This window comes from Tasmannia lanceolata, unplaced genomic scaffold (genome assembly GCF_043159265.1).
Source record: "Tasmannia lanceolata isolate RefF3 unplaced genomic scaffold, GAP_Taslan_0.1 ptg000008l, whole genome shotgun sequence".
NCBI classification, from domain to species: Eukaryota; Viridiplantae; Streptophyta; class Magnoliopsida; order Canellales; family Winteraceae; genus Tasmannia; species Tasmannia lanceolata.
The window spans coordinates 67,671,136-67,696,463 of NW_027518685.1; the positions used below are offsets into that span (position 1 = coordinate 67,671,136).

Consider the following 25,328-nt stretch of genomic DNA (forward strand, 5'->3'; position numbering starts at 1 on the left):
CAAGAGCTTGAAGTCTTCTATAAGTTTTCGAAAGCTTTCACAAGCAAGCAAATGTTATTACTTTCCTTTTTTTCGGTAGGTAAGCTGGGATTGAACTGCCAACCTCTAGGTTATCTTGTGCAGTTGTGGATATAATATTATACTATATTCTGATGGCTATAGATAGTTAACAATTTGACCTCAACCATTTTGGCATACTTTATGGATTTACTATGGGGTGATGATAAACTCGCACCCGCTGTATGATTATTCACACCCTTTAGCGTGAACTGACGTCAAAAAAGCGTTGAAAGGCTGGTGCTTGTTTATGATTTTTGACGCTTTTTGACGTCAATTCACCTTAAATGGGTGCGAATCATCCTACAGGGGTGCGAATTTATCATCTCCCTTTACTGTATTCCAATGACTAAGGTAAATGGTATATATCTTGATGAGTTTGTGCTATATGGATTAACTAGATAGTAGAATGTTTTGAGCAAGGTATTTCATATTGTTTGTCATAGATATGTATTATGTGATATGAAACTACTTTTGAGTGTGATGATAGATCATACATGGGGCCTTGTTGTCACCATATATTATCTCTCTTTAGTGTGTATGATGTGCCATATATAATCAGTCGACATATCTAACACACAACATCCACATTGGATGTGGCAATTTGTGGAACATGACGAGAACAAGGTTTATAAAGCCCTATTTTACACAGTGATTTTTTCTTCATACTTGGAAAATTTTTATATGAGGAAATTGAGCTCTATCAAAAGAAATTTTTACAAGGTTTATAAAGCCCTATCCAAAGAAAGTATCAAATTTTATTTTTTCAAAATTTCTACTTTAAAACAAAAAAAACTAAATGTCAATTGTTTATTGTCTAGGACTAGATATATGCACCCATTGGCTACATATTACTATTTCCTCTTCTTCCACTTTTGGGTTCCATTGGTAGTTGGTAGTGCAACGAACACAATCGCAGGAGATGAAAATATAGGAAAAATTATATGAGAAGAAGATGACAAAATGGTCTTTCAAACCGTGAGACACGCCTCCTAGGTCAATATTTTTTAAACCACCATTCATCCAGAAATTCAAAAACTTTGAGTAATTACTTAGTAAAATGTCTATATATTATAGCGAAGATATCTCAGCTATCACTCTAAGAGGATGTTCTAGTCTAAAGAGATTGCTAGGAACATCCAACACAATCTGCGAGATCCTCACAACGCAGGTGATGATTATCTAACAATAATTTATTAAAAGTTCAAGCAGTTATTTTTTTGTGCTATCCCAATCATATAATTGTTGATATGGAGTGATCAACACCATTGATTTGGGTAGTCGGTTTGATCTTCGTGGTTATAAGCCATTCATTGCAAAAATATCAAATTTTTAACTTAAAACTCAAGATAAAGCTTATTATTAGTTCCAACAATCATTATGCATTACAACTAAAGAAAAATTGTACCATTATTTGAAACAACAAATTTTCAAGTAACTACGGAATTCTGAGAGCTTCTCGATCGACCAGTCAATATATGCATCCATAGCTCTAAAGTATTTATGCCTCCAATTTTTGTTGAGGATGAGAAAGCCGATGACTCCCCAAAATCCCAAAGCATATGACATTGCCACGAATGAGTAGAAAATCACAGGATTATCAAGTACCCCATAATTTTTTCCCTCATCTCTAGGAGGTTGTGAAGGGATTTCCAAGGAGCAATTTCTTTCTAGTGGTGGTCCACAAAGATTTGGATTTCCCTCGTAGCTATCATTACCAAATGTGGTAAGGTGTTTCTCATAAGGGATCTTACCTGATAGGTTGTTGTAGGCGACGGAGAAAACGCCAAGTGAATCCAGTTGAGATAATTCATTAGGGATATTCCCAGCTAACATGTTGTGAGAAAGATCCAAACTCTCCAAGCTTTCTAGGTTTTGAAAGGATCGTGGAAGATGGCCTGTTAGCAGGTTGCTGGAAAAATTTAATGAGAGAAGCTCTCCCAAGTCTCCTATTTGGAATGGAATGTCACCCTCCAACTGATTCATGGACAAATCAATTCCAGTCATCAAGCTAAAAGGAAGGCCCTTGTAAAAGTAAGTGACCCTCTTTGTCGTGAAAGTAGTTGAAAGCCTAGGATGAAACAATGTACCATTTAAAAAAACATCGAAAACTTGGATTTGATCTGTTTTCTTCCATGAACTTATGTTGGTGAGACAAGAAGGTATACTTCCAGAAAAAGAATTGTTGGAGAGATCCAAGGTATGGAGGTTATTTAGTTGACACAGTTGTATTGGAATGTGTCCTCGAAAGAAATTATGCCCTAAAAGAATTGATACCAATTTTGAGAGGGAGAATAACCAAATAGGAATAGTATCGGATAGGGTATTTTTTCGCATATCAAGAATCATCAAGTTATGGCTATTTAACAGGCCAGATGGAATTATTCCAGTGAAGTTATTGTTGCTGACAAGTAAATATTGCAATCGTGTCAAGTTAGCATCAATTGGGAGAATGTCTCCTTGCAATCTATTACTTGATACGTTTAGGTAAACCAGCTGAGTGCAGTTTTTGGTGAGTTGATGTGGCATTTCTCCTGAAAGTTCGTTGCAAGATAGATCCAATACCTGTAAGCTTATTATTTCACCCATGGATGATGGGATCCTACCTTGCAAAATATTTTTGGATAGGTTGAAGTAATTCAACTGAGGGAAGAGTGTGCCGATGTTTGTAGGAATTGGCCCAGACAGATTGTTCTCAGAGATATCTAGAAAAATGACAGATGATGTAGCGTTGTGGGTAGACTGCGGAATTGAGCCTTCGAACAAGTTACCGCTCAACAACAAGGTACCACGTGATGTATTGTACAACAGCCAAGATGGGATGATCCCTTTAAGAGAGCTATGGCCCAAATTTAAATCGTATAAATGAAGCTGAGTTGAAATGAATCTAGGAATGGTACGAGTGCTCAGTTGGTTGAGTTTGCAATTTTCTAAACTCAAGGATGTGAGTTGAAAAGTAGGAACCCAATGTGGGTGTTGGGTTTCGACCTCTAATTGGACATTGTTTGAAAGGTCAACATCTAAAAGCTGCGAGAGGTTGGCAAAAATGGAAAATGAGAACACACCCATGAACTGATTATTTGAAAGATCAATAGTCCTTATCTTCGTTAGGTTGTTGAAAAAGAATGAAGGAATCCTTCCTGTTAAGTGATTGCCGGAGAGATGAAGCCATCGCAGGTTATGCATGCCTTCCATACATGGATGAATACCACCCTCAATATAATTGCTCTTGAGATTCAAGTAACTTAAGTTCCTTAGTTTGCAAATCCCTGTAAGAATAAGAGAGAGAAAATGGTGACAAAATTAGATTGATGTGGCAAAATGATAACGAGGAAGTCCCATTGTATGATTATGAGGCAAGATAAAATTCTTCGTTGAAAAATAAGTTTCTCACAAAATTTTATTTTTCTTTTTTTCCAATTTATTAGTGTAAATGTAAAAAAATAGTCATATTTTGGGAAATAATATCCTCACGCCTTTACTCAATGTAAGGCCTATCAAATGTATGGATAAGATCAATCAAAGGTGGGACCCTCAAGAGTTTTTTTATTTTCTTCCCTCATAGTTTCATAAGATTTCTTGTGTTGGTATTTTCTTTGTGAGTTTTAAGGCTGCTTGTAATAAATTTTCACTAGTTTAAAAAAAAAGAAGGTAAAAAGACAACTTCTAAGTCCTAGAAAGGCCTGTGTAGTACGTAGAACATAACAGTCATAATTATTTTTTAAGACAAAAACATCCCTCTTGTTAGGAAAATGATAAAACATTCCGTTATGTTTGAGAAAATCGTGAAAAAGGTTTCGCATCCTTTTTCAAATTTTTAATTATTTTTTCACAAGAAAGATGCTAAAAAAATATGGTGATATTTGTAGGCCTTAATCTGACAAATGGGATCTCAGTTAGGCATAAGACTTGGACAATATGGGTTGCCTCATGATGGTCCACTTGATCAACGGTCTTGATTACACCCTTGACCATATGTGGAACTTAATGTTGACCCAAGGCTTGATCCTAACCATGGAACAAAACTTGGCTCCAGACCGTCTGGAGGAACTTCCTCCACCCCTCTAATAGCAAGGGGTGTGTAAATTTCAATTCCATGTTTATTTTTTTCAGACATGGATTTGATATTTCCACACCCCTTGCTATTAGAGGGGCTGGAGGAAGTTCCTCCAGTCTGGAGCCAACCATGACCACTCAAGGTAATAGCATAATTAGTCCTGTAAACATGTGGAGATGATATACTTATAAGATATGGCCCAGTCATTGTATTGGTTGTCTCTGGGCTGTGACATGTGAGCATGGTTTTAAATTTTAGTTTTGGCTAAAATTTCGGATTTATCCTAAACCGAAATTTCAACCGGAAATTTCGGGCTAAATTTAGTATTTGCTACCGAAACGGCTAATTGTTGGGACGAAATTTCAACCGAAATTACAGAAATTTCACCCGGAATTTCTGTAATTTCATTTGAAATTGTTTTGACGGAATAAAATATTATTATTTTAATACCAAATTTCGATGAAATTTGGTAAATTTTGAGAATTTCAGTTTCGGTCCTCACCGAAAACAGAAATTTCGGATTTAGGTCGAAATTTAAAACGATGCCTGTGAGGCTGTGAGATCCAAAGATCTTAAAAGAGGGGTTGGGAATATCATTTCCCATTTTCTTTATTAAATGTATAGTTTACTTTTCTTAAAGCGGGTACTATGACAGAAAAATAATAAAATCATGTCAAAAAATACTCCACACATCATCATTTGGGAGAGGAAATGCTATTGCCCCGTACCTGTTGAGATGACAAATGTAGATGTCAGATTATTCCCTGATAAATCCAGGGTTTGAAGGGAGGAGAGGTTGCCTAGACATGATGCAAGACTTTGATCGTGAAGATTGTTGTGGCCAAGTCGCAGCTTCGTGAGTCTCTTCAAGAAACATAAACCTACAAGAAAATGATCAAGACATAAAACACCCAAAACCCATTTCATTTATTACTAAACAATAAATTGCTCTTGCTGCAAGGGAAAAAATCTTGAAGTTTTATATTACTTACAAGAAAATTGCTAGAAAAATCGCTTATGAGATAAGCGAAAGTGAAGAGAAAAACTACTTTAACCATCATCATTTTGGATGAGAAAATACTATTGCCACTCCATACCTGTTGACATGCCGAGTGGATTGCTAAGATTATTATTTGATAAATCTAAATCTTTCAGGGACGAAAGGTTTCCTAGACATGATGGAAGACTTCGATCATCAAGTTGGTTATCTTGGAGAGATAGAGTCTTGAGTCTCTTCAAGCTGCATAAACCTACAAGAAAATGATGAAGACATAAATATGAGCACATTTCATCTATTACCAAAAAACAAATTCCTTTCAATGCAAAGGAAAACAAATCAATTACTTATAAGAAAAATGCTAAAAATGTGGTTCTTAGGCCTTGTTTTATTTTGGATAGACACATTGTGAGATGTTAGGAGTGTTCGTTTGGAATGACACTTGGGTTTTTAGAGAGAAAAACGGATTAGATCAATCAAAGGTGTAACTCTCATGACCACCAACTTCCCAACGATGATGACTGCATGCATCAAAGCCCCTAGGCTTGATCGTAAGACTCATTTGAGGTTTTGTTTGAGCGATGTTCTGTTTAAGGATCAGTCACAAAAGGCTAACCTGCTAATTTTCGCTTATAAATTGAATGAAGTCTACTTTAGGGTAACTACTTAGGTGGAAGGAGGGCAATCTCATCCATAGAAAACATGAAGCATTAGTGTCAGATCTTTTCTTCTAGTATGGAGGTAGAGTTTGTTCCATGCTACAAGACTGTGATACAAGCACTATGGCTACATAATTTTATCACAAGGCTTGGAGTCGTGCACTCATATCTCTAGGCTATATGTTATTTATTGGGATAATTCTACAGTAGGTTTCTTCTCTAAGAAGAAAGAAGGGTGACAACGAAAGTAGGCATAATTACATATAGTATCATATTGTTAGAGAGAATATTAGGGATCATCAGTTGGATGTTAAGCACATATACATTGTGATGATAGTTGCATACCAAGTGACAAAAAAGGCTTCCATACATATCACATAAGGGGCATGTAGAGCATATGGGATTGATTAGTTCATTTAGGCACTATTTGTTTTAGATTTTAAGAATCGTTTGTGAGTCCTAAACTGATTATTGGACTCAAAATTACTTTTAATTTTTAGTCCAGTAATCAGTTTTGAACTCACAATCCATTCTCAAAATCTAAAAAAAACAGGACCTTAGTGTTTGATCGCGATTACGAGAGACTTAAATTTAATGTTGAAACTAAATTTGGTGATTCATATTATATGTAAAGTGTGTACATTTGGATATAGTCAAAGGAAGATTAACCACGAGCACAAAATAAAGTTGGAATGGAATGGATATTAGTTAGTCTTATCATAAAGAGTCCACCACAATAAGTACTCATAAAAGGAAATCATTATTTGATGCAGCCCACACCCATGTGGTTGACAAATTTGAAGCCCACATGAACCACCCTAAGCAATGAGAAGAAGAACCCGCATTCAAGCCCAACACAAGGTGATACGTACTTGATGGGTCCCACTTAGTGGAATAGGTTAATTAGATATTTTAGTGAATAAGATCATATCTTAATATATTTAGTAGTTAGGTTAGATATGATAGTTTCTAATTACTTGTTTTTATTCTTATAATAAGATATTTCTAGATCTTTCTATGTTTATCTTTGAGTGTTTTATATAAGCAGATGTTACTGTTAAGGGAAATCAATGAAGAAACTAGTTTGAGAAATTGTGTCTTGTGCACAAAGGAGGACTGATCCTTCCCTCGAAGTGGATCAAGAGGCCGATCTTCCCTCTAAGAAGATCAATTGCTTTGCGAACCGATTCGGGTTCGTAACACAAGGCCCAAGCCCAACTTGAATCCACCAAGAATAAAGACCAGGTCCAGCCCAAGATCATGGACACGCCAATTCGGGCCTGATCCAGTTGCAATTTCCGTCATAATGATTCTAGTCATTTTTTAAGCACCTTTTTGGACCTTTATATGGACTAATAATGGAAAATAATTAACTAAGAAGTTGTAGGTATTTGAATTATCTTTCCAACGGATATTTAGGGTATTTATTTTACCATGTATTTGAAAAGTTATGACTATTTTAGTAGACTATGTATGTAGGTCTTTGACTAGTCAATGTGTTTTGAGTTCCTAAGTTACTAATGATGTATGTAAGTCCCAAAAATAATTAGTGGGCTAGCTTGAACGTTTTTTCTCTTGTATTTTCTCTATAAGAGTCCAGCAAACATCTGTAATGAATTTTTTAGTTGATTATTGAATGAAAAATTGCCTAGAGCATTTCTTTTGAACCTTGAAAGTTCATCATTGAAACCTAGAAGAGTTTCACTCATTCCTTTAAGAGTATGAGCTTTCACTATCATTCGCATCCTTGAAGAGTTGTAGACATCAATCTAGAAGAATTGATGTTACCCACCTTCATTGGCAACCTTGAAGAGTAGCCATTGAAGTTGTTATCTTTTCCTATCATATCCCACTCTGTTTCCAGAATTCTGTCCATTCGCATTCGTCCACTTCAAGTAATTTTTTGAGCACCCTATGATGATAATCTGAGAACACTTTTGCAAGCAAAGTTGTATATCTTTGAGTCATTGAAATTTTGGCTTTGGAATCAAGTCATTCCGACCTATATCGAGGGAGATACGCTCATTTTACTGATCTTACGTAAATCTGTTTCTTTTTATATCCGAGTTATTGAGCAATTGAGTGTCTGTTTGTCACTCTCCTGATCCTTAGTCGAAGACGCCTAGGAGGGGCTTGCACCATTATTTCTATGTTATATGGAATGTAATGCTCATTATTTGGGTATTTGCTACCATGATCTATATATTTAGCTCTCTTTACATGAATGTACATTTTCCCTAAAAGACTAGACTAAAGAGATTATTTGTTAAAGGAAATGATGTATGCCCATACTTCAAAATTTTAAAATGTCCAAAGCCCATTCTTTTTTTACCCAGAACATAGAAGTGTCAATATGGACCACTGGGAGAATGCTGGAATAATCCCTCGTGAGATCTATTAGGGTAGCGGACATTGCCACTTAGATTTTTTAGTAATCCGTGTTTAGGATTTTTGCAAAAATTGATTTTAGATAAATTAAAGATTAAATCTATTAGAAGTTCAACTTTAAGAAGGAAGGTGTGTTTCACTAGGAGGATTAACCCTAATCTCTTTTATTAATATGGGTTTCTGATTGATGGGAGCAAGATATATTCAGATCTCAGGATTTCTTATGATTTTTCATTGATATACCAAAGGTAAGGCCAAAGATTCTATTGATATGAGCATCACGACTTGGCTATATTGCAAAATCATTCCAATGATCAACAACACTCGAAGATACGGGAATTTCAATAGTAGCACATATCATAAAGCAATGTCAATATGATCATCCTTGCAAGAGGTACGATCAATTTTCCACATTTTTTATTTGACTTAGATACTAACACAAATTTCTATATCACTTCTATGAAAAATGCTTAAAATGTCACCCACACCCTGGTTGTTTCAAGCTAAATTTCGATGGTTCTAGCTTTGGTAACCCGGGCCCGACTGGCATCGGAGACCTTATTAGAGACAAGACTGGTGATACTAAGCGAGCCTTCTCTGGGCCTTTTGGTATCAAGGAATCTAACAAAGCGGAAGTGAGGGCTGCTCTCCAAGACATCAGACTAGTGGCATGGTTTTAAATTTCGGCTAAAATTTTGGTTTCGGCTAAGATCGAAACGAAAATCATAATGAGTCATTTATTTTACCCGGTTTCATTGAAAATCTAAAATTTCGCTAAAATTTCGAAATTTCATTTTCATGCTTATTTACAAGATTTCCACCCAAAGTTTAAATATTCCCATCGAAATTTTAAAGATGTCCACCAAAATTTCCACAGGAAAGTCCACCAAATTTGCGGAAATTTTGTAAGCCAAATGGTTCAACAATCACCCCTATTTTGATTGATCCCAAACCCAAATTGATTGAAATTTATAATCTAATGATTTGCTTGTTAGTATTGTGGATTAAGTTCAGGTCAATATGAGATTACTCCACAAGCAACTCAAATGAAAAGCCTCATGACAAGCACGTCAAGGAGTGACAAAGATGTTCTTCTCTGGTTGATCATATTTCCTCCATTGAGAGTTTTATAGTTTTTCATCGAATTTATTAATAGAATAAAAAAATAGAGCATCACACATTGCTCTGCGTACATTATTTTTTCCCTTGGATCATACTAGAAAAATCATCCCCGTCACACGAACTGCAGCTTATTAGGATACTTGAGGAATTCTCTTCGTTTTCATGAGACTTAGAGTTATTGAGATTTAGCAATTGGAGGAGAGCCTCGTTGTTTGATTCCACATCCTTGAGTGTTCTTTTTCGCTTTGTTTTGGACTATTCGGTCATCTCTGTCTTCATTGCTAGACTTCATCTCTGAGATCTTTCCTCATAAAGATCTAATAGATCAAAATAGAAAATGCATGAATCTATTCATGTTTTTCATGACATTTCGAAAAACTTCCTTGAACAAAACTGAAATGGGGAAAGGGGTCATCTAAGACGCAATGAAACCACAGTGTTGTTACACTACTTCGTCGCAGATCATTCGTCTTAATGGAATACAGAGTGCTAACTGTTAACAACAAGTATTGTGGATCCTATACTTATTATCTTCTTACATCTCTACAAAACAACAAATCCACTTGATCTTGTAGGATGCAACTTTTGTTGCTTATATTCTACAAGAACACAGAAACAGAGTACCACCGGCACTCTGTTTTTGAGAAAATTCTATGCTTTCTGATTCTTCGATCCAAACACTTGTATTTGAGAATTGGTATTGCTGAACCTTAGATCTATTTTGAGCTGGAAGGAGAAAAGACATCGTGCTCTGTTATCATGGAAATCAACTATGTGGAGTTTGAGTTGCCATCTGCTTGTTGTTACTCATCAACATCGTATCCTAGCTTGAGGCGATAGTTTTCTGAAGCTGAGCTTTGGTCCACATGAATACAAAGGCATCCCGGATCTACAAGTTCCGGCTATCCACTCTAGAATTATGCAAGTTCTAGGTCCTATTGCTCCTTCTCTCTCGTTTATTTTTTCCCCTCCAATACTTGGGTTCACGTGCCAGATCTGAGCATCCTAGAACAGGAGAACTCAGAGCTAAAGGTATTCAGTTACCAATTTGATACTTCCTATTATCTTCTTTGGATCCACTTCTCCTCTTCACAATAAACTCAAACCAGTTCAGAGAGTGAAGCAAAGCTCGCTGAAGTCCAATCCAGCGAGCTATTGTCAAACAACAAGCGAGATCGTGTTAATCTGGATCTAGCCAAATCGAGTTTACTAAGGATCAATCATTGGAGGAGTTTCTTTTAACCTGGAGCTTGCAAAACTCAGATTGCTTTGCAGCTTCCATCACTGAAACACAACTGAATCCTAAAGAATCAAAAGTCCTTGGTTAGAAGAATCTTCAATCTGAGAGTTCAATCTGAGCAGCAATATAGAGATTCGCGAGCATTAATTTCACAAAGAATATAGTGATAGCGAAGCCTCAGCCTGACCAAATTCCTAAAACTCATTTTTGGAGAGTGAGTAGATCGAACTTCATCACCACTGTTGAAAGCTTTGCATTTAGATCCAAGCTTTGCCACGTCAGTTTCTTAAGCATCCTTTTCTTTTCCTTTCCCAGGAAAACAAGTGAATGAAACGTGTAAGTATTCTATACCTGTCTAGGTAGGGGTGGAAACAGGGCGGGGTGGGGTGGGGACGGATGTTGCATTACCCGTCCCCATCCCCGCCTCGGAGAAAATTCCCCATCTCCACCCCGTCCCCGCTTTGGGGATGGCGGGGAATCCCCATCCCCGCCCCGCGGGGAAAATCTAATCCCCACCCCGCACACTATGGTGAAACGTGTTTGATGGATTTTTTAATTGAAAAATTCTACTAAATATGCATTTGAAAAAGATATTAGGGAAAATTTAAGAATACCAAAGGAAATGTGTTCGATGGCAAGTGCGGCTACCCAAATTAAAAGCGGCAAACCCAAATTTCTTAGCAGAAAATTCAATTTTGTATTTGGATAGCGGGGCAAGGCAGGGCGGGGTTCGGAGCAATCCCCATCCCTGCCGTGCCCCCGCTTCGGGGAATTTTTCGAACCCCCGGCCCCGTAGGGGAATCCTCGCCCCGGTCGAGGCGGATCCCCTCTTTCGTGGGTTTAATTGCTAGCCCTATGTCTAGGCAAAAATTCTCGATAGGTTTGGAATCTGGATGTTCCTAGTCATACTGTTGATCTCCTCGGTTCTTGGTTTTTTGCGCCTTGGCCTAGGAAAGGCTAATTTTATGGAAGTTCATTCTCTTAGCCGCATACTGGGGATTATGGATGGAATGGAATGGTCATGCAATCAAAATCATGGTCAGAAGTGCGTCCTACTCATTTGAGAGGATTATGTTGCGTACAATCTACTATGCTAGAATTCTCCCTTGCTTTAAATTATACCCGGGCACAAATATCAGGCGATATTGGGGGGGGGGGATTTCATAAGTTGGATCGAAAGGTGCTAATGACCCCTAGATGGTCCCTACACTCCGGTTATTTGAAGATAAATTTCGATGGTTCTAGCTTTGGTAGCCCGGGCCCGACCGGCATCGGAGGCCTTATTAGAGACAAGATTGGTGATACTAAGCGAGCCTTCTCTGGGCCTTTTGCTATCAAGGAATCTAACAAAGTGGAAGTGAGGGCTACTTTCCAAGGCATCAGACTGGTGGCATGGGTTTAAATTTCGGATTTCGGCCAAGACCGAAACGAAATTCACAATGAGACATTTGTTTTACATGGTTTTATTGAAATTCCAAAATTTCGCTGAAATTCTGAAATTTCATTTTCATGCTTATTTACAAGATTTCCACCGAAATTTTAAATATTCCCATCAAAATTTTAAAGATGTCCACCAAGATTTCCACAGAAATTGTCGAAAAGTCCACCAAATTTGTAGAAATTTTGTAAGCCCAATGGTTCAACAATCACCCCTGTTTTGATTGATTCCAAGCCCAAATTGATTAAGATTTATAATCTAATGATTTGCTTGTTAGTACTATGAGTTAAGTTCAGGTCAATATGAGATTACTCCACAAGCAACTCAAATGGAAAGCTTCATGACAAGCACGCCAAAGAGTGACAAAGACCTTCTTTGCTCGATCATATTTCCTCCATTGAGAGTTTTACAGTTTTCCATTGAAGTTATTCACAGAATAAAAAAAAGTAGAGCATCACACATTGCTCTGCCTCCATTGTTTTTTTTCCTTGGATCATACCAGGAAAACTATTCCTGTCACAGGAACTGCAGCTTATTAGCATACTTGAGGAATTTTCTTCGTTTTCATGAGACTTAGAGTTATTGAGATTTAGCAATTGGAGGAGAGCCTCGCTGTTTGATTCCACATCCTTGAGTGTTCTTTTTTGTTTTGTTATGGACGTGCAAAAATTCCGTCCTCTCTACCTTCATTGGTGGACTTCATCTCTGAGATCTTTCCGCATAAAGATCTAATAGATCAAAATAGAAAATGCAAGAATCTGTTCATGTTTATCCTGAAATTTTGAAAGCCTTCCTTGAACAGAATTGAAATGGGGAAAGGAGTCATCTAGTAGACAATGAAACCACTGTATTGTTACACTACTTCGTGGCAGATCATTCGTCTTTGGGAAAACTGATCATTTGCCTTAATTGAATGTGGAATGCTAACTGTTAACAACAAGTATTATGGATCCTATACTTACCTTCTTACATCTCTACAAAACAGCAAATCCACTTGATCTGGAAGGATTCAACTTTTGTTTCTTATATTCTACAAGAACACAGAAACAGAGTACCAGGCGACACTCTATTTTTGAGGAAATTCAATGCCTTCTGGTTGTTCGATCCAAACACTGGTATATGAGAATTGGTAGTGTTGAACCTTTGATCCGTTTTGAGCTGGAAGGAGAAAAGACATCGTGCTCTGTTATCGTGGAAATCAACAATGTGGAGTTTGAGTTGTCATCTACTTGTTGTTACTCATCAACATCATATCCTGGCTTGAGACGATAGTTTTCTGAAGTGGTCCACCTGAATACAATGGCATTCCGGATCTACAAGTTCCGGCTCTCCACTCTAGAATTCTGCGGTCTTGTTGCTCCTTCTCTCTCGTTTATATTTTTTCCCCTCCAATACTTGGGTTCCAGTGCCAGATCTGAGTTTCCTAGAACAGGAGAACTTAGAGCAAAAGGTATTCAGTTACCAATTTGATACTTCTTAATATCTTTTCTGGATCTACTTCTCCTCTTCACAATAAACTCGAACCAGTTCAAGCAAACCTCGCTGAACTCCAATCCAGCAAGCTATTGTCAAACAACAAGCGAGATCGTGTTAATGTGGATCTGGCCAAATCAAGTTTACTAAGGAGCAATCATTGGAGGAGTTTCTTTTAACCTGGAGCTTGCAAAACTCAGATTGCTTTGCAGCTTCCATCACTGAAACACAACTGAATCCTAAAGAATCAAAAGTCCTTGGTTGGAAGAATCTTCAATCTTGGAGTTCAATCTGAGCAGCAATATAGAGATTCGCGAGCATTAATTTCACAAAGAATATAGTGATAGCGAAGCCTCAGCCTGACCAGAATTCTAAAACTCATTTATGGAGAGTGAGTTGATCGAACTTCATCACTGTTGTTGAAAGCTCTGCATTTAGATTGTGGTACACAAGATAGATTCTTGTGTGGAGACAGGGGAGTATGACACACAAAGTGAGATTTGTGAGGATTGTGGTACACAAGTTGAGATTTGAGAGGATTGTCAGTCTGATGTCGTAGATACAAAGGAGCATTTCATAGAGGATGATGAAGAGTCGATGGCATTTGCAGAGGACGACCATATTGTGCCCAGGGGTGTGGGCAGTGGATGGCCTAGATCTTGAGATGACAAGGGACCATTTTGACTTAATAGAGCTTTTCTTTCACGATCCTTTTCTAGATCATGATAGAACATTATGGCAGAAACATTTGATTCGTGAGGATAGCCTTGGGGAATAAAACTTACTTGAAATTCAAGATGGAGATAAGACAAGGCACCATCAGAAGTAGCCTGGTGGTGCGATACACCATTGACAACGAGGCAAGGTGTTGACACGGATCGGCCCCGGGCAAAGAGCCTTGCTAAAGAAAGCTTTGTCTTTGACCTAGGAATTGGCTTCATTGCCTCCTTGGCCGAACAAAGTGGACGGAATCCCTAAAGCCCTAGAACCTGTGTCGAGTCTGCCTGGAGAAAGATGTGAGCTTGAGGAAATGATCTTTTGAAGGGGGAGAGTACGGGGAGCGCAGGTTTCTTTTTAACATACAATTGTCAGATTTTTACTTTCCTTTATGTGTACAGGTGGTTAAATGTAGTAATGTCAATGTTGTAATATGAGAGTCAATATAGGGTAGAAAGGATGGTAGGGCATAATTGGTTGGGAGGGGGACTGATTGTTGAAAGGCTTTGGAGGCCACAAGTTTGCCACATTACCAGCCATGTGGCAACTAGAGGATGCCATGAAGAAGTGGGACTGCTTTGAAAGCACAAGAACACACCATGCGTGGGAGCTTAGAGAAGGGGGGGTCATTTGGGCAAGAAGGGACCACATGATTGGGAGCCTTACAAGAAGCCATGTGGCATGCCACCTTAGCAAGCCAGCTGGCTTGAGCTGTCACAAGATGGCAGCAGCTTCTAGTAGACTTCTCTCCCTCTATAAATAGAGGAGAGGAGTTTCATTTGTCGTAGTTTTCTAAGGTAAGATTGGAAGTTTTGGTAAGAGTTGGGTAGAGCGTCAACCTCTAAGGAGTGGACGAATCCCACCGAGGAAAAGTAGTGAGAGATTCCTTCCAAGTAAGTTGCTCCATTTCATCTCCTTTATCTTGAATTTGTTTGAATGTAATCAGTCCCAATCTTGTAAAATTTCTCTTTCAAGTCAGCTTTGAATCTGGTCTTGCCCATCTCATGTTATCTCTATATTCAAATGACGAGTGTGAAGAGAAATTAAGGAATCTCCATAGCCTTCACCTACTAAATCAGTTCTGCATCCATAGTGATCAGATCTGATCATTTTTCCTAAGCGATCTATGTGCTAAGAAAATTAGAAACATGTTCTTTAATGAGTTGGAGTTAACGTTCTGTTTTAAGTCTTTCTTTTCAGCCGATCGGTTTTGAGTTGTTACCAATGTTCCAAGATAGAGATCAAAGTTGTTCAGCTTAAGACCCATTTCCTACTCACCTGTTCCACATCACTAATTCTAAATGGAAAATTTACTCTTTGGTTTTTCACACTGCTTCAACAAACACACAAATGAAATGGCAAAATGTAGAATACCAGGTAAGTCTCCTTTCAGGTTATTCCAATATAAGAACAAGCGTTCCAATGCAGAGAGATTGCTCAGCAGACACGGTGGAAGTGCTTCAAGATTGTTGCGGCTAAGATCCAAATATTGTAGGTTTTTCAAACCACATAATCCTGTAAGAAATGGGCAAATTATAGTGAAAAAGCTTTTTACAAATGAGAAAACTAAGAAGAAAAGAAGAGAAGATGTTTCATACAAATCATAAACGTGAATCAATTTCCATCCAAGGCATGTCGTTAGAATATGATTCTATCAACTATTACTCCACTAAATATTTATTGGAATTTTTGTATGTGTGTGAGTTTGTAAAATTCGATCTAGACTCGATACCTGACAAGGATTGGCTGCTTTGGTTGAGCATATTGCCCCCAAGAGACAACCCCTCTAAGTTTTTCATTTGAATGAACCCTGCAAAAAGGAAGAGACGATGACAGAGTGAGGTGCTGATGACTATATTTCCTCCCCCTTTATAATAATACTAAAAAATATAAAAATATATGGGCCTCATGCCGGTAATGATTGTTGGATATCACTGTTTTCAAATTACCATTTGTCCCTTGTTGATTTTGTTCTTTTGTCCTTTTGGAGAATTCCAGAAAAATATACAGACGGTGAATCCATTTTAGGTCTTTGTTGAACTAAAAGAAAAACCTGATTTGCTAAACATCCATCAATATCTTTGAATTGCCTAAGAAAAGAGATTGAGGATTTTTATGCAATTTGAGGAAGGATTTTATAAGATTGGAGGAAACGAGCATTACCTTCTGGCATAACCCATCCACCGATCTGATTAAACCTCAAATATAGTGACTTCAATTCTTTGAATTGGGCAAACAGAGTAGCATTAGGATACCACACTCCAAACGAAGGATCCCTTTCGAAGTTAAGGTTGATTCTTATCACGCGAGATGAAGAACTAGAGCATGATATCCGCCCACGCTCCCATTGACAGCAATCCTCTCCAACCCAATCTTGGAAGACAGAATGAGTAGCATTATTTGGATAGTCGTTAATGGAGTCTTTCAATTGTAAGAGAGCTTTTCTCTCTTCCTCCAAACATGCTTGGCCCCCGTAAAAGCAGCAACACACACTCACAAACCACAACACCCCAACAATACTATACGCGTGTAAACCCCTCATATTTTTAACAAGTTTATCTCCAAACTAAAAGCTCGGTTGTAGTTTCACTCTAAGCTTAAACATAGATATATGTAGAGAAGGAAAGGTGTATATTCAAAGTCTTCGCCACTCTTCGCCACCTCACCGTTCATAAATCTGGACCATCCAAATGTCTAAAGTAGAAGCTGAGGTCACAAATAAGGGAAAAACGCGTACTAATAGTGACATCTCATAAAGAGTGAGACCCACAACCGTGACAGGAAAGGTCGTCTCTTTCTCTATCCGTCTAACATGAGAGTCAAGAGAATACTTCCACTGCGTGCCTCACACTCTAAATCACTCATCAATAATTCATTCACCTTACATTAAAGGATGGTAGGTCCCACGCTCATTATCATTTTGTGTAACCTTTATTTATTTATTTTCTATTTATTTAAAGAAGATGCAGGTATATATATATATATATATATATATATATATATATATATATATATATATATATATATATATTACAAAATGAGAATTAGATCAAAGACACTTTTGGTCAATCTAGACCGTCAAAAACTACAGAGCTGAGGAATATAGAGGAAAATGATATGGTTATGGGCCTTGTGGCTTATTTAGAGGAATACCTTCATAAATTGAAAGTTCCTTTTTCACTAAAATTTGAACTGGTCGGTTCAAGTTATTTTAATTTTTCATATTAATCAAACAAAAGAAAAGAAGGAAAAATTGGAAAAGTTTTTCCTTTCCAAACATTTTCATAAAATTCCTGCAATCAAAGCGAGGCCATGGTGATTTGGTCCATTTTGTAACACATGCATGAAAGAAAAATTTAGTTAGGAGACGTACACCGTGGTGAGTTTCACCTTTGATTAATCTGGACCATCCATTAGGGTCGGCCCCATCTTTTCGTCTCAAATTGGCTTGGTGATCATGTATCCTTGTTCAGAGTTGGGTGGAGAAAAATTAAAACATTAATTTTCATATCCATTAATCTATAAAATACAACGATTTGGACAGGAATTTACACTTGGGGGCCGGACTAATTTACACTTGGCTGCATTGGTCGTTGGGGCACATGACCACTAAACTAGCTAACCATGCATCATAAAAGAGATTTTGCCAGTCAGTGGGGGCCATGGCACCCCTCATGCTAAAAGTTCACTGTTCAAATTAAATTCGACCAAATTGTATTAAAAGTTTACCGTCATACGCAATCCAAATAACATCTCTTAAGTATGTGATATGATACACAGACTTTGTTGTAGCACATTCAATAATTTTGATAGGCTTCTGAAATTTGCACACCATGTTCTGATAATTTCACTAACTCACATTGTCTTGTACTATTTTACCAGCTGTCCATGGCATCACAATTTCAAAATAGGGATTTGCTGGCGTCCTTCGCAGACGGCATTTCACGGAGAGTCTTTTGCATGAGGGAGCAGCCAGCTCAGATGAATTAAATGAATAAGATGCTCCGCAAAATGCCTTCTGCGATGGACGCTAGCAAATCCCTTTAAAAAAATATCGTAAAAGCAAATTAGGAAATAAAAGACAAGGTAAATTAGTGCAAGTAAAAAGTGCGGAAGTCTCACTGCCAACATCAATAACCTTCTTATAGACTTCATATTTAAAAAGTGTGTGTGTGTGTGTGGTGTGGGGTCGGGGGTTATTATTATGTGAGAGTTTTGCTTTGGTCATTTTCAAGAGGAGATAACGAGTTATGCACAGCTAAAAACAAATAAGGTACAAAATTTCAAAGTAAATAATTCAAGACTGTAAACTTTTACACCCATTTTATGGAAAAACAAATTGACCCTAAAACGGAAATATATGATGATTGGATTTTTGTTTTTCATGGGTACGTCCTAATAAATTCAGACCCAAAATTTCTTCCATTCGCCCTGCATGTCCACTCGGATCTGTTTCAAAGCGGATCCAAATTAATTGGGTTTCCCCTCGGATCGTACATTCAATTTCAAACTCAGGCCATCCATTGGATTGTTCAATATCTTAATGCAGAATGCTGCATTCGCCAACCTTATAACGTGAACAGTAGGCAACTTAATGCTTTTTGACTTCAAATCACGATACGCGGCGGAGGGGAGGTTGATGCGTCCTGCAGGGGGTGAAAATATCATCGCCCAATGACAAAACTTAAAGTTCAAGATATTTTAGGTTTTTTAATTCTTTAAGTTTAAATTTTAACTTTTAATAAAATTCCATAAGTACTATTTTATAAAGAGGAAAAGGAGCTCACAAACCATGGGGGGGCACATTTTTGGGGGATCCAAAGCATTCATTTAGAAGGCCCTTCCATAGATAGTGTGCGTACCAAGAATCAGCCCTATAAGATCATCTTAACCCAATCAAAGGTGGAGGGGAAAATGGATAGACACTGTGTGTCCATGTTTCTGCTCATTTCCCCCCTCCACAAATGGCGGGTTAGGATGATCCTATAGGGTTGATTTTTGGTACGCACCTTATCCATGGAAGGGCCTTCCAAATGAATGCTTTGGATCCCCCAAAAATGCGGCCACCCTATGGTTTGTGAGCTCTGCTCAGATAAGCCTATTTGAGCAGCTGCTCACAAACCATTTCCTCTTTTATAAAATAAGTAGCCAGGTATTCCCTTGTTGATGGCTTATGAAAAGTATGGGACCCAACTGAAAATGAAAGGACATCTCCTGTGGACGACTTTTACACCTAAGAAAAACGTTAACGTCTGCCACAATTCACGGTAAAAGGGGTGCTAATCATGCTACAGGGGGTGCAAAGTTATCACCTCCCAGAAGATCGAAAATCTTAATTTGTGGGACCCTATCATCCTTGGATGGAAGATGATGAGTAATTGAGACGGTTATGTCTAGTGTGGAGTACGCGTCGGGCTGTTTTTAATATCTACTAGTGAAAAAGCAGTCTTGCTGATAGAGATTTAAACAACTAAAATTTAATATACCATGTCGTGTCATACACACCACGTGACCATCACAATCACTTGTTAGTATGTCTCTCCTTAGATTCATTGATAACAGTCCCACATGACTCAAAGTAGTCTCCACGTAGACCTGGCAAAAAGTGACCCGGACCCGCGGGTCCGGGTCACCAATCAGTGACCCGTTTGAAATTGACCCGCGGGTCCAACCGGCCCGTCAAACTGGGCCGGGCCGGGTGGACCCGCGGGTGCCCATAGAGAAGTTATTTTGGCACCTTATGGCACTTTTTTCTCCGTAATTGTCATAACTTTGATATTTTCTATGTATTTTTTCTGTCATTGTCATAACATTTCCTTCTTCTACGTATTTGTTTCCGTAATTGTCATATTTTAGGACATTCTTTTGGTTTTTTTTTATTTATAATTTTTATACTTTCTTCCAATTTTCCGTAATTTCTCATTTAAAACTTAGTACACATGGTTATTATTTATTGCTAGCCACCTTTTCACAAATGGTACTTCTGCCAATCTTTGCAGTTTTCACCACGCCACAATAAGACAAATCTCTCAAACAGTGAACATAAATGGGTTGCGAAGGTGGCTAGCAAATCCATATACAAATAAAAAAAATCTTAAAAAATATGTCAAAAATCCGGGTGGCCCGCGGGTCGACGGGCCGGGTCTGGGTCCAAGCATAGTGACCCATTGTAGACACTCCCATTTTGTTCCATTTTAGCCAACAAAGGCTTTCTTTTTCTTCTTTTTTTCCCACATTTTAGAGTTAGATTCTTGGTGTTTTCCCGAGCTATGCATCCCTTTTCCGTTCGTCTCCATCTATTATCTCTCATTTTCTTAGGGATTTTTTCATGGAAAATTGGAATTCTAAAGAGGGTAGAATTTGGCTTATTTTTTTTTGAGGCCAACCAACTTTGAGGAAAGTGAAAAAGAATAATTCGAATTTAAAGGAAATATCAATTCGGCCAATGTCTAGTGGGGACTACCATTTTAAATTTTGATTTTTAGTGGGGCCGTTATTGTTAAAAATGCCAAATTTTATGGGAGGCCTATCCTTTACACGTTTTGGGTCGTTTTCACTTTCAAAAAGATTGTTGCTAATCTTCCTTATAATCCCAAGATATGTGTAATCATCCCCACCCTCCAAAAGGTTGCTTTTTTCTCATATCACACACTTTTGGGCATTAAATCTCCATCAAAATATTACCTAAAATAAGTGATTAATCTCAGCCCTTCAAGGGCTATACACGAACATATCTCCAGGCCCTATGACATGCGTATGAGTAGTGCACATCAAAAATAATAATTAAGACCATACATTGCGCACTGATTATAAGTGTTGTGCAAGCCTCTTCAACTTAACTGGACCCACTCGGGTCCAACCCAAGTCAACCCTACCTAACCCAACCTGGCTTGACTCAACCTAGCCCCGTCAAGCTCAACCCGGTCCGAGCCGCACCCCTAACCTGGACCCTACTCAGCAATGTCTTAGAACTCACCCACTTCGGCTCACCTATAGAACTAACTCGACCCATGTAGCGCAACCCATGTAGCCTAACTCATGTAGTGTAACGTAGGTAACCTACCCCTCATACTTATGCACAAACCACAATGCCCCATTCACCAGTAGCAGACCCTACCACAATAAGCTCACAGTCAAAATTCATACTCCATCACCCATAGCCATAAGCCTCACATCTCATCACCCATGGTCATTACCCCCATCCCTATATCCACACACACATACTCCCATCCTCCATTCCCATGTCCCATGAGGCCATCAGCCAACTACGTTACTTCATGACCATTACCCCATGCAACCATCTCATAGCTTCATCATTCCAATCAGACATACCCATCATCTTATAACTACCATGCCATCATCTCTCAGCCATCCCATCTCATCCCTCATCACCCATTTAAATACTCACTCCATCAGAAATCCCAATTAATTCCATTGACCCATGGTTATTCCAAATAATTGCTATCCAATAAATCTTAGCCACCTAGCTTAATCCATGTCTCATCTCTCCTAGCTTAAGCTACATCCCATAACTGAGCACCCACACCCCAGCCCAAGCACATTCATCATCTTCAATCCCCATGGCCATCATGTCCCATGCCTCAACACCCATGCCTCATATCCACATCCCTTCATATTTAATTCCATCCAGCCAGCCCACCTAAACCAACCAAGCCAACTTGGATCGGTCCAACCCGGACCCAACCCGGACGAATCCAAGTTAATCCAAGTCAACCCGGACAAACCTGGTCCCGCTTAATCCGATCGGTCCAACCCCAAGTTAGCCCTTACCCAAACCTACGGCCACCCTCAACCGGCCTATTCAGCCTACCGTAGGACCCCACACTACTCGGCCTAGCCAAGGAACCCACCCAATCGGACCAACCCGGTCCAATCCGACGTAATCTGGTCCAACTCGGACCCAACCTTGTTCAACCCGGTTCAGTCCCCACTCGGTCTAACCCAAGCCACGCCCAAGCTGAGTCTAACCCGAGCCGCACCCAACCAGATCCAAGTTACACCTAACCCAATCCCTCAACCTTAAGCCAGCCGGACCCAACCCGGTCCAACCGGTTCAATCCAACCCAACCCGGTCCAGCCCAAGCCAACCAGAACCAACCCGGTTCAGCCCCAACCCAACCTGATCTCAATCCCAACCGAGCACCCGTTATCCTTATTCAATCCCCACCTAATTCATATCCCATCCCATGCTCCATCCGATCAACATGCCTCTCCTAACACCACACCCCATAGCCCATCATCTATCTTACCCAAAGTACATGTACATTCCTACTCCCATTATTCTACCATATCAGTAACTATATCTACTCATTAGGCACATCCAACCTCCTTATGGACCCCATTCATGTCACCCATAACATGCCACCTACATCCATTAGTCCGTGCACCCAACCCATGCCCATTAGCCTACTTATCCTATGCCATCCCATGTACCCATAACCCATCTGACCCACTCTCTATGCAATGGACCTCATAAACAATATATTAATGGAACAGTACTTGCACTCAAACCTGCACTCAAACCATGGCCCACTCCGCCAACAAACCGCACCCAACCAAAATCCAAGCAACCTCCCTATGGAACTACGTGTGGCTTGATCCCCACTACGGGGTACGTAGGCAACTTGGCACTCCCAAGTTCAGTCACACCTTTCTCCTTCATTCTCATTCCCCCACACCCTTCTTCATCTCTTCCATTCCCTTTTCCACCATTTTCTTTTTCTTAAACCTTTTTTTTCATGATAGATGCTTCTTTTCGTCTAGTTGCATGATTAATTACATGTTTAGATTTCTTCAGTATCATATGCTTGTTAGTTGTTTTGCTTTGTTACTTTGCATATTAGTTATTTTGTATGATTAATGGTGCTTGTTAGATTTGGAACTGAAAAGAATTCAAAAATCTTAAAGAATCTAAGAACTCGTAATCACTTAAATTGAAACATCCAAGACATAAAGTTGTGAGGTTCTAGACTTAGAAATCACACTCCAGGTTCCCCAAAATAGAATTCTTTGAATCCAAAATTCACAAATACACTATAAGTGCAACTAAAATCCATTGCATTAGTCTTAGGTGCATGTAACGTAGTTTCCACAATATAATCCAACTCAAACCAAATCTCATCAATCTCAATAAAATACCAAAAAAAGTAGGCATGTAGTTGCATGTAGGATGCACTCCTGGCCCGCATGAGTCTAAACTGTGCACGGTCAAATCATTAGTAATATTTAGATTTCACAAATAAAACTCACATTCACCCCCTTTTAGTTAAAACTTAAACAACTAAAGCATTTAAAAGGTAAAGTCTGACTTTCGTCAGGCAAGATCGTTGTTGTACACTTCGTGCGGTACATCTTCCGATCTCGTAACCAGATAACCTACCCAGAATTTAAATCGTAGACCAAATATACAGAGTTAATCATGGGTCCTAGATCCCTAATCTAGGTGGCGACTCTGGCCAGTTGCTTCTTTCGTGAAGTTAGGATTTTCATCCTAAATTTATGGAAAAAGCAACCATATTCAAATCCAATGGTCAAAGGCGACATCATCACAAAAACACACACCCTTGTGGGCCACTACCCTCCGGGATGGGATCCACACCCGTAAAATTTTCCGAGTCATTTTGACCTGGACCCGTACGAGCCAGGTCAAAACCGGCCCGGCCCGCCCATTTGCCAGGTCTATCTCCACGGGATCTAAAATCCAAGAGATATTTTGGGAATGATAAAGAGGTATAGTCATTTTGTTTACCTTCCAATTTGCTTTTTAGGCCACTTAGCAATTGGAGGTAGGAGACTTTTTATTGTTATCATCTTTTCTCAATTGCAAACAACATGGGTTGCCCACTAAAGTCAGTCTCTCTCTCTCTCTCTCTCTCTCTCTCTCTCTCTCTCTCTCTCTCTCTCTCTCCTTTTCTATCTTTCACCCATCTACTTTCTTTTTCTCAGTGTCCATGTATATTCCTCTTATGAAAAGAACACCCCACTAAATGTCTATGTCGTGCCATATACTCCATATGCTGGGGCGGAGCTAGGAATTTACTCTAGGGGCAGACAATGGTTGTTATAGCAGGTTGGGCCCACCATTTTACACTTCATGTTTTGATAGGTGGGGCCCACCACCTCCCCATGACCCAATAATGTTAGTGATTTAATAAATTCGATCTGCCTAGAAAAAGATCACTCTTTACTTTGAAAATCTCAATAATTCGATCTGCTCCTCACTTCTGCTACACCAATTGTACCATCTAACACCATTTTACGAATGAAATGATGCTTGATCTCAATATGCTTTGTTCTTGCATGACAAACCGGATTTGTAGTAAGTTTGCGTGCACTTTGGTTGTCACAAAAAATAGTTGTTGCCTTGTGAATAGGTAAATGAACATCTTCAATCAACAGCTGCAACCAAACGCATTCTTGAGACGCAAGAGTTGCGGCTTTATATTCCGCTTCCGTTGTTGAAAGAAACACCGAGTCTTGTTTCTTACTACACCAAGAAACACCTGTCGGTCCACACAAAAACACATGACCGGAAGTAGATCTTCAATCATCCAAGTCCCGTCCATAATCGGCATCGGTAAATCCATTCAACACAAAATCAACTCATCTCTTGTAAAGCAACCCACGAATAATATGCCGCTTCATTCGTGCCTCTGAAATGGGCTCTTCCGGATCCAATAAAGAAATCTCAGAACAAAGATTCTTGATCTTAAAAAAGAATTGAGAAATAGAGAGACTATCTTGTATAGTATTTGCCAACTCATTCTCCAACATTTGTAAACGAGCTATATTTTTCTTGTTGAGCAATCCATTAAGGGTAATCCAAATCTCACTCGCCGATTTACACCCAATGACGTGCTCAAACAAGTAATGTGAAATAGAGCTCTTCAAAAGAAATTCGGCCTTGGCATTCTTCATCATCCACGCGTTCAATACATCAGCATTCTCTTGTGTATCTTTCGAAACTACAACGGCATTGCCACAAACAACCTCCCATAAATCTTCTTCCACAAGATAAGACTCCATACATGTTCTCCATATCTTGTAATTTGATCGATTTAGCAACTCAATATTGAGTCCACTAACCCTTCCACTCATATCCATCTTCAAAGCACCGATGAAACTTCTTCACCAAGGAAATCTAGACAAGCACCAACTAC

At 38.9% G+C, this 25,328-nt stretch overlaps 2 protein-coding genes across 2 annotated transcripts; both read right to left on the minus strand.

The window, feature by feature from the left end:
* Window positions 1–1,467: 1,467 nt before the first annotated feature.
* LOC143883251 (uncharacterized) lies at window positions 1,468–16,747 on the minus strand. Its single transcript, XM_077386596.1, has 7 exons — window positions 16,312–16,747; window positions 15,881–15,958; window positions 15,523–15,663; window positions 5,212–5,364; window positions 4,836–4,995; window positions 4,243–4,340; window positions 1,468–3,326 (listed from the first exon to the last, which is right to left on the minus strand). Exons 1-7 carry the CDS (start codon window positions 16,688–16,690, stop codon window positions 1,468–1,470), a joined length of 2,868 nt encoding a protein of 955 aa, XP_077242711.1. The 5' UTR covers window positions 16,691–16,747.
* An 8,024-nt stretch (window positions 16,748–24,771) lies between these two features.
* LOC143883252 (uncharacterized) lies at window positions 24,772–25,272 on the minus strand. The gene has a single exon (XM_077386598.1). The coding sequence runs from the start codon at window positions 25,270–25,272 to the stop codon at window positions 24,772–24,774; it is 501 nt and encodes a 166-aa protein (XP_077242713.1).
* Window positions 25,273–25,328: the final 56 nt, after the last annotated feature.